This window comes from Palaemon carinicauda, chromosome 44 (genome assembly GCF_036898095.1).
Source record: "Palaemon carinicauda isolate YSFRI2023 chromosome 44, ASM3689809v2, whole genome shotgun sequence".
Classification (NCBI taxonomy): Eukaryota; Metazoa; Arthropoda; class Malacostraca; order Decapoda; family Palaemonidae; genus Palaemon; species Palaemon carinicauda.
The window spans coordinates 42,441,403-42,451,977 of NC_090768.1; the positions used below are offsets into that span (position 1 = coordinate 42,441,403).

Consider the following 10,575-nt stretch of genomic DNA (forward strand, 5'->3'; position numbering starts at 1 on the left):
GATGAGCAACTGGAAGTACAATTTAAGCATAAGATATGGAAATAGTAAGGGAAAAGTAAGTAGAAAGGCCAAGAAAATCTAGATTGAATAGCATAAATGAATACTTAAATATGGAAATCTGTCAGAAACTGTACTATGCAGAGGTCAAAAGAATTCTTCAACAACTAGCCTAATTACAGGAAAAGCCTGACAATGAAGAATTAATTAGAATCCAGTAATCAATCTTTACAAATATGCAATAAATATGTTTTACCCCTGGTTATTTAGGATTTCATAACGATCGTTTCATTATACAGCAAAATTACGCAAGTGATATTTATAGCAACACATTTCTCACTATAATCTGTCTTCCTTAAACCAAGTTACCAGTATATGATCAAATGGATAGGACTTTACTAATACAGCTGATATGAACTACAGTACTACTGTATACAGAACAGAAATACAAAAATTTCTTTACCAATACAGTACAAAATGAATACTGAATTAATCAAAGGAATGCTAGCAAAGTAGGCTAAGTTTGTTTATTTGTCTACAAAGATTCTGTTTAAACTTGGTTGTGACTACTATCCACAATAATATTGATTTCAAGTACATCCACTCTGACATACAATGCAAATTATTTATTAACGAAATACCAATTATGTTTCGTTTTTAACATAATATTATAATAAAAATAAATAAATAAATAGGTAGACTACTGGATGCAAAAAGAAAATACTAATATATTTGCACCCAAAATGAGGACACCCATATTTTCTCTTTCAAGATGCAAACCCATTATGATGGATAGAAGGAAAAAAAACAGTATTTAGTGCAATATACTCAGCACTTGTTTGTACACCATCAATCAATTATCATGGTGCTCCATTATCTTTAAGGCATTTAAAGCTTTCACATAAAAAAATGTATAAGTAGCTTATCACGAATGTAGTTTCTTTACAAACATTTTCTAAACAAACATCACAATTACAGTACTGATCTAATAAGAAAACGTTACTGAACACTAATAATTTTTCACCACTGTAGCAGAAGATGCCCACCAAAAGGACTTTTTTATGTGCATTATCACTGAAACTCTTCATCAGAAATGAGTTCGAAATCTTCCTCCAAATCAGTGACAGACTGTTGCTGGTCATATGACCTTGTCATTCTAGCTGAAGAGGAAGGCTGTTGTCTGGGCTGCTGCTGAATGCTTACTGATTCAGACTGACTACTTTGTCCTATCACAGATGTTACAAGGTTTTGTCCAAGAACTGACAATACATTGCCTGCATTTTGAGCAATCATACTACTCATTAACAACTGCCCTAAAGGATTAACTTCCTCTGGAATGGAAGTCTGTGGTTGTCGGATTTCTGGTCTCACTTCACTACGTGCCTCAAAAGTAAGGCCTTCTGTGAAGTCATCTTCTTCCTCGCTGGTGTCCCCAAAATGAGAAGACACAAATTTCATTTGATAATGATCACTTCCCTGTCTGCTGTGAGATGCTAATGGGGGAATTTCAGAGACCTCTGGTATTTCAATATCAGGTCCATCTAGTTCTACACTTTCATTATCGTAAGATGGAAAATCGTCAGGAAGACCACTTGCGAAGAAAGTAGTCCCATCTGCAACGTGTAAATCTCCTGTTAGCAATATAACATCAAAAAAGAGAAACAAAAATAGTTGGGATGTATTTAATTTCCCATTTATTGTATATATTCTTTGTAAACTTACTAATGGCAATCCATGTTTTATCTCAATGAATGCATATGCACTAACATTTTTAATGACAAAAAATATACAGCACATTATAGTACAGTACTGAACCATTATTATAAAAAAGCATGTGTATTTTCTATAAAATTTATAAAAGATGTGTGAAACTTCCAACTAAATTTTTGTAACAGTGAGGAATAAGACGAGAAAATTAGACATTTTAGTAACAGACCTGCACTCTGAAGAGGAAGAGAAAGATCTTCGGCTGCTAAGGATTCACCTTCATCATTCTTACCTCCCTTACGCCTCTTCCTTGTGGTGCTCGCCATCTCTTCTTCCTGAAGATAGGCTTCCTCAACCATTTGTTCAACCTCAGGAGGATCTTGACTCATTAAAGGAACATCCAGGGCAGCCTGTGCTTCAGCAGATCTTAGCTCGGGTAGAAATTCATTGATGTCACTATCCATAGATATATTAGAGGTATCTGGAACACATCCAACATTGCCATCAATCACAAGAGCCTTTCTTAGCATTCCATTAGATTCCTGACTTAAATGGCTAAAATAAAATAAAAATCCAACTAATTTTTCCTCCATCATTATAACAAAGTTTTGATCAGTGGTCTGGTAAAACTACAAAATAATAATGTCGTGAAATCCCATTCTCTCAAAACCTTCATTAGAAAAGATTCAGAAAATCTACAGGGCACAATCGCTGTCCTCCCTATTGGCACCATCTACGCTCCTCCCTCACTTTTGAGAGATTAACAAACTGATTTCCAGGAAAGTAATACTAGCAGCAGTTCTTCATACTTTCATGTTTACTACAACACATTAAGCTATTAAGCATAAGTTGCCTTTATTCATTGTGTGATGATATCCAGATTAATAATAAAGAAAAAAAAAATATTTAAAACAGCTGCAACTACCTTATATATCCAGCAGGGTGACGTACACTGTTCTTGTCACACTGTTGTGCACCTTGACCAAGTCTACACCCCTTCAAATAGCTCCTGCATCCATATCTTTCTTTGTACTCCCCAACTTTTACTGCACATCATCTTTCTACATTTCTATTGATCACTTTTGTTCTCAACTCCAATGGGAACGTATATTCCCAGTATATTTTTTGTTACAGATATATTAATATCTGTAAACGTGTTTGTTTTCTTCAATTGCTAACTTCCAATTTCCAGAATTTCAGTTTTATCACATCTTTAATCTTAAAGTGATTCGATAATCTCTTCCCTTTTTGTTTTGACCAGTACTCCCTCTTAGTTACAAAAAATTATTTCTTGGTTTGTTCTTTTGGAGCTCGTCTTAGAATAATAATAAATCTGCAATGCCTTTATGGCATTTGTTATTTCAACAACTTTTTTGAAGATGGCAGTGACACGATGTCCCTTTTCCAAGGTACAGGATTAAAATTTTATTTAGAAAAGTCTTAACAAAGTTGGAGACTAGTTATAAATCTGATTTATGGCAGAAACTTACGGTCTATTAAATTTCTTATTCCTGATCTAGATATCAATCTTTGGCACCGTCGTTCAATTAGTTCATTATGCATGTTGCATAAGATTTTTCATAACTATGACCATCCTTTACATTCAGATCTCCCTGAACAATTCTATCCTGTTCGTAATACTAGGCAGGCAGTTAATTCTAATAGCCAGGCCTTCTCCATCATGAGGCTCAATACTACACAGTATTCTAGAAGTTTTATTCCAGCTGTTACCAAGTTGTGGAATGATCTTCCTAATCGGGCAGTTGAATCAGTAGAACTTCAAAAGTTCAAAGTTGGAGCATATTTTTATGTTGACCAGGCTGACATGAGTCTTTTTATTGTTTATATATGACATATCTGTTTTTGACGTTATTAATAGTTTATATAGGACATATCTGTTTTAACGCTGTTACTGTTTTTAGAATGATATATTGTTAATTTATTCTCATCATTTATTTATTTCCTTATTTCCTTTCCTCACTGGGCTATTTTTCCCTGTTGGAGCCCTTGAGCTTATAGCATCTTGCTTTTTCAACTAGGGTTGTAGCTTGGCTAGTAATAATAATAATAATATGGCAACCTAAAAGACCTCTTTAAAAAATGCTCTCTTTCTTTAGATAAAATCTTATTAATCATAGTAGACAGGTCGGAGCCAGGCAAAAACTGCCCTTTTTTGGGGTCAAGGTTTTCTAAACTGATTCTGGTACTCTGAACCATGCTGATTCAAATAAGCTTTTGGGCCATCTGAAATTTTGCCCGAAATACAAGATGGCGGCCAAAATCCAAAATGGCCGCCAAAAATCACAAAATATTTTTTCACGGCGTTGGGTTTAGCTATCAAGATGTTTTTTTCTCCCAGAATAGCTAATTTTAGGCAGAGGAATATGACCCTCTAGTATAAATTCCGAAAAAAATTATTTATCCTGGCGAAATCAAAGATGACCAACGGAGTCGGCCCACCAACTTACGGATTGCTATAACTCCAGTTCTAGATGGGCTATGACAATAATATTGGTCTCAATCCCTAGGTTTTCAGGGGCAAGGAATTCAAATCTGTCATCACTTTGAACCATAGGCTACTCTGTCACGGTGAAAATTCACTATAGCTGCATAGGCCGATATGCATTATCGGTTATTTCCTAATCACTGTGATTTTGTGAATATCTTTACACTGTGCACTACTTAATTTCAATCATTTAAGGTTTATTGTCATGTTAAAGGGTCTGAATGTCCATAATAATGTCTCATAAACACTAATTTATGACACAAGCAATTACTTCACACTCTCATGAATTTTCTCTTCATGAAAGTTTGAAGAAATTGCATACCATCTGTATCATTCTTATGAAACTAACCAGAAGTTTATTTCAGATTCATTGAAACCGTGGAAAGGATAACAAAATGGCAGCCACTCCATTTCTAAGCAAAGGGCCAAGTAGAGGACTTTGTAGTCTCTGCAACAAACTGGTCAATGATAATGAAGACATGGCCAAGATTGGACTAGCTGCACTTGAGTCACTGAAAGGATTAGCAGAGAGGTGGGCTTGTATTGACAGCAGGTTAGCTTTGTCCTCACAGTTCCCGTATTCAGAATTTAGATTAGCGACACTTAGGCTACATTTAGAGAAACATGAGTTCATAATTCATGACAATTGTCGTATCAACTTTCGAAATAGATTGGGCCGTCTAGAAAGTCAGTCACGCCAACTTCAGCAATCAGGGTCTGCAGAAGAATCAGGTTCAGAATCATCACTAGCCAACCTGCGCCTCAGCCATACAGAGCTCGGCGGGGATCACTGCAAAAGAAGGTCTGCTTTGTTTGCAATGAAGCATCGGTCGCTGATGAAAATGCTTTTAATGAAGGTGGACTTGGAAGGTGTTGTGAAGATAACGCTTTCACCAATCTCCAGCAGGCAATGGAGAAATGGATCGAGGATTCTACCAATAAACACCACGAAGCTGCTGTCAGATTGAAGATCCTTCTTGGTGGAACATCATGTGACGTCTTTGCACAGGACCTCTACTATCATAAGCGATGTTACCGAAGCTTTACCTATATGTACGGTCATGACGCGAAGTCACTTTCACTGGATGCTGAGAAACAGGAAACACTGAGAACATGCATTATGGATCAGTTCTTCCGCCTATTCACCAGAAATGTCCTTGAAAATCATGATGCATACCTGCTGTCAGAGTTGATAAATGACATCAAGGAAATGGGTGAAGACGAAGGACTTTCGGACCCACCTATCTCAAAGACCTACTCACTGAAAAAAAGATTAAATGAGAAGCATGGTGAGTCAGCCTCTTTCCACAAGATAGGCAAACGGCTACTGGTGCACTCCAGTGAAGTGAATCCTGTTGCGTACACTGCGGCTACCATTCAGGGCCATGGTCTACGAGAGATGGATTTGACCAAAGCATTTGCAAGACTTATTCTACGAAAGATTACCCAAAGACAGACAATCAAGTGGCCTTTTGATGCAGAAGAGTTATATAGTCTTCTAGATAGTTATAGACCCCTACAATGTCTATACAACGCCATCAGTTGGTCAATAAACCCACGGAGATCCGTCGATGCTAATGGTTATGCCTGCTCTCCAAGCAAAGCAGAAGCAGAAAAAATTTCAGCTATCAGCCAGAGTTGGGAGAAGGTGGTAACCTCTGAGCGTTTGCCTATTGGAACTGCACTGAGTCTAACTGTTCATCGGATAACAGGCAGCAAGGAAGCCACGACACTTCTTCATCGCTGCGGGGTTGAAATCTCATACTCTGATGTGCGCCAGTTGAATAGCAATTGGGCAAAGTCAGTTACCATGCAACATAAGAAGATGCTCCCTCCCGGTTTTATTAGCGGCCACAGTGTTCATGTCACCTTCGATAATTCAGACGGCAAGCAGCAAACTCTTACCGGAGCACACACTACACATCACACAACAGGGACAATCTTCCAAGCCAGACATGATGGTCATCCCTCAGCGGGGTCTACAGTTCCAAGAAAGGAGCATGAGCAAGATATCCAGGACAACGAGCCACCAGACTATGGATCCTTCAAGATCCCTAAGAAGAATAAGACACCACCTCCATCATTTCCAGACTTCACTGATGATTACAAAGATTCAAAGCTGATAGATGACTCTCTTCAACGCAACATAGCCTGGGTATTAGTAAGTGCTGTCGGAGATACCTACATGGACCAGTGTCTTCCTGATGTTGACAAAGAACCGCTGGGACCAGTTGGATCTTGGACTTCATTTATGAAGAATGTCACGAAGTGCGAAACTAGCAAGTGCAAGCTGGAGTACCTCCCTGTTGTCCCCCTATCTCCAAGTGACAATGTAATCAAGTGGTATATGGATATGATCCTGCAAATAGCTGATGACCTGCAAGTAGATTACATTTTTGCACATGCAGATGAAGCTATCAACAGTAAAATGTTGATCATTTCTTGGCTTCAGCAAGATAGGTATGACAAAATCATACCACTGATGGGTGGATTTCACACCATCTATATCAGATACAATCATTGTATGATTATGTTAGAAATACACCTGTTCTTTACAAATTTGTTTTTAATATTTGTGGAATCAAGTGTGAATGCAGTTTCATTCACATTTGGTAACATTGGTAGTCTTGTAGGTGTCACCGGTGTCGCTTTGCATCCATCAACATGCATTATAACCATGATGGAGTAGCCTGTGGTTCAAAATGATGACAAATTCGGATTCCTTGCCCCTGAAAACCTAGGGGAAGAGACCAATATTATTGTCATAGCCCATCTAGAACTGGAGTTATTGCAATCCGTAAGTTGGTGGGCCGACTCCGGCGGCCATCTTGGATTTCGCCAGGATAAATAAATTTTTTTCGGAATTTAAACCAGAGGGTCATATTCCTCTGCCTAAAAATAGCTATTCTGGGAGAAAAAACATCTTGATAGCTAAACCCAACGCCGTGAAAAAATATTTTGTGATTTTTGGCAGCCATTTTGGATTTTGGCCACCATCTTGGATTTCGGGCAAAATTTCAGATGGCCCAAAAGCTTATTTGAATCTGCATGGTTCAAAGTACCAGAATCAGTTTAGAAAACCTTGACCCCAAAAAAGGGCAGTTTTTGCCTGGCTCCGACCTGTCTATAGGTGCTCATAAGGAGTTGGATAAATCATATCTAACAAAAATTAAGAGTAAAAGCTCATGATATTAGGATAGTAGCCACTATTTTAAGCTTAGCAGGAGTTTATCCTTGGAGAAAGTTTTAAATGTAACAGAGTGACACTGCAATTCAGTGTTTGCAAAAGAAAATTTACTTGAGAGAAGTAAGGTTTGCTTTTTCCCTAGAAATGCCATTAGTGGAGATTGTCATGAGTCCTAGACAATGCCTCCAGCAATTCTTTGTTCATTGGTTTCTTCAAGCCACCACTAGTAACTTCGGTGTCGCATCTCGTCGTATAATGACACTGTAAGTTGTCTCCTCCTAAACCTATGGCCAGTAATGAGTTTTCAGAATCCACTTCCAGCTAAGATGCTACTTGCCATTACTGGTAATGAGCCACCTGCCTTACCCTCTCATGGTTTTATGGCTGTCAACCTGAACTATGTCTGACTTATAAGGCATTAGCTCTTCCAACTTATCCAAGTTACATCATGGAGTAACAGTTCACCTGCAGTCAATGACTGCCTTGCGAGTCAACTCTTATGCCTTTACCTCGACCAGTTTATGGCCTGCCTGTGGCTGCTGCTTCCTCCATCGCACAAGAGTATTATCCATATGGACTCCAGTCTCTTAGTTGATCTCCATCTGGGTGATGCAATTGATTCAGTAATAACTGTGGTCATTGATCAACTCTTTCCTCAAGTAGTGTGCAGCACAAGATTTCTAATGCCCTCATACTGCTGCCAAACCTAGGTAATACTTCCAATTTTCTTTCTTAATCTATTTTTATTAATTTGTTATTTCATTCTAATCTTTTCACATACTGTATAAGAATTCTATTCAGTACAGTATAAGTTTGCTTTAAAAGAAAATGGCTAAATGGCAGCCTAATGAATATCGTCTCTCGACTCATCATTCAAGGATAAGGAGATTGAGCCCTGCTTGCAACCCTAAAAAGTTTTTATTGGTGTTAACATCATCATCGTCTTTGTAAGCTATGGATGAGAGTCTAAGTTCGGGACCCTACAGATCTACCTACTAGGTCATCAGCAGCCCCTGTCTGACCCTTGGTCTAAGTTTGGGTCGAGAGGGGGCTTAGATGATGACCTTATGCATTTATGACTGATCTCTAAAATATTGTCCTGTCCTTTGCCTTTATACCTTTAATCAAGTACAAGTAACAATGGTTAGAATGTCCTTCAGTCCTTTAGAGGAAATATAAAAAAATATATATATTGACTGTACTTAACAAAACATTTAAATTACAAGTGATTCTCTGCTCAGAATGTCTTTATATGAAAGAAAAGTTACTGTATCTGTGGCACAACATCATGCTTTTTAACACTATATATTATACAATAAGAGATGAATATGCAAAAAACAAAATATACCAACCCATCTGAGAGTCCTCTCCTCTCAGGGCAGCCCTAATTCTAGCAATCTTCTCGAAGAAAGTGTCAGGCAGGACGTGTAAAACTATTCCTGGTCCTGTCATAAATAGCATGAGTAGGACATAAAGAAGCACAACTCCGGGCACCAGGTGACCCATGACTGCAAAGACGCTCAGCACTGTAGACAAGATGGCGCAGAACTGAAAACAAAAAGAGGTGTTACCACATGATTTAAAATAAATTGCAAATTGCAATACAAATCTATGAATATATAAGCTGCCTCAAAGAAGATGATTATCTGTGGCATGAAAACAAACTTTTAAACAAAACATGATCTTACTTCAGCAATGAATTATCACTAATAAAACTATAATTCCGACAAACTCCCATGTAACCTGGAAAGTTTCCTTTCAAAATCGTCATTCATCTTAAATTGCGAAGGGAAAATAAAATGCATATCAAAATATGAAACCGAACAAATAATTTTGGCCTTGCTACAAGTTATAATTCAGAACCCTAAAACACGATAAAAGCGACATCAAGACAGAGATGCAAACCACAATAATATTAATGCTGTATATTTAAAAAATAAGAATGAATGAAAAATAAATTAATTTAAGAATTGGCTGTGGATGTGAGGTGTAAGCTACCAGAATGACTGATGAGAAGCCTCTCTACCACCAATAGAAGCTGTCATCTGTCCTACCTGGTACCTCCTCTCCTTAGGTGATAGCTAAGGAGAACCCATTGACCTTGCAATAAACAGCCACACATCAGCCAACGGTTTCAGATGCCAACACATTACCATGATAAACGTTCTTCTTTTTTTTTACTAATGTACTTAATAATACTTAATTATTTTCATTCTATTTACTGTACAGCACTGTAATCATCAATGTACAGAATTTATCAACAAATAACCATGCAGTATATTAAACCAATACTGTTTGCCATAAATCAGTTTAGTGAGCCCACTGAGTCGCATACCTCTAATATCTGAGTTCAAAAAAAAGTATTTATTCTTAAATGTGAGTAAAGAAAAATATAAAAATACTAATGCAATATTAATGACACATTGTAGACCATGAATACGCTAAAATAATATGAATAACCTAAATGAGTCCCATAACATTAGTCAATTCTATTGCAGAAAATAATCATAATAAAACAAGATAGATGTCCCCATCATATAATTAGGGGCTTAATAAGTTTTCAGTTGCACTTTATTTCTGATGAGGGTCTTTACCTTGGCCATTGCATCAACCAACCCAACCATATAAATCTTTGATGTATGTTTATTTACACTCCTCTTTGACAGAGATTTAAAAAATGTCTCCTTCCACAATTACCCTCTGTATATCCTTGTTTCACAACAACTCATAGTCCCAATTTTGACGTGACAAATAAACTTTTCATATTTTTTTTTTTATTCTATTGTTAAGAACGCACAAATACATTTCCATCCCATACTTTTACATATCTCTTGAGACATGTTCTTCAGATGTGTTCATGACTTGATTCTTGGCACCTAAATCAATGGTTCATTTATAGTTTACTACTGGCTTCCATATTTGCGGTTTCAATATTCAAAACAAATGCATATTATTAATTTCTATTGTCAATACATTCTGTTCACAATACACATTAAATTCTTATCTAATAAGCATTCAATCTACCTACTTAACCCTTTCCCGTCATTATTCATTTTATTCTTTCTAGAGACCAAACAGCTTACCTATTCAAACCCTGCTGGAAAATACGGACTATATGTAGAGCTTATAATAATTTCAAACACACACACACACACACATATATATATATATATATATA

General features: G+C 37.0%; 1 protein-coding gene across 2 annotated transcripts in view; it reads right to left on the reverse strand.

Annotated features, from left to right (window-relative positions):
• The window catches only part of LOC137634291 (reticulophagy regulator 3), a 107,531-nt gene continuing 96,956 nt past the window's right edge, over positions 1 to 10,575 (reverse strand). For both annotated transcript variants that reach the window (XM_068366620.1, XM_068366621.1), the window contains 3 exons: positions 8,750 to 8,945; positions 1,934 to 2,185; positions 1 to 1,610 (listed from right to left, as the gene is read on the reverse strand). In XM_068366620.1, the coding sequence (XP_068222721.1) occupies positions 1,069 to 1,610; positions 1,934 to 2,185; positions 8,750 to 8,945 (990 nt within the window). In that variant the 3' untranslated portion in view covers positions 1 to 1,068. The remainder of the gene's footprint in view (positions 1,611 to 1,933; positions 2,186 to 8,749; positions 8,946 to 10,575) is intronic.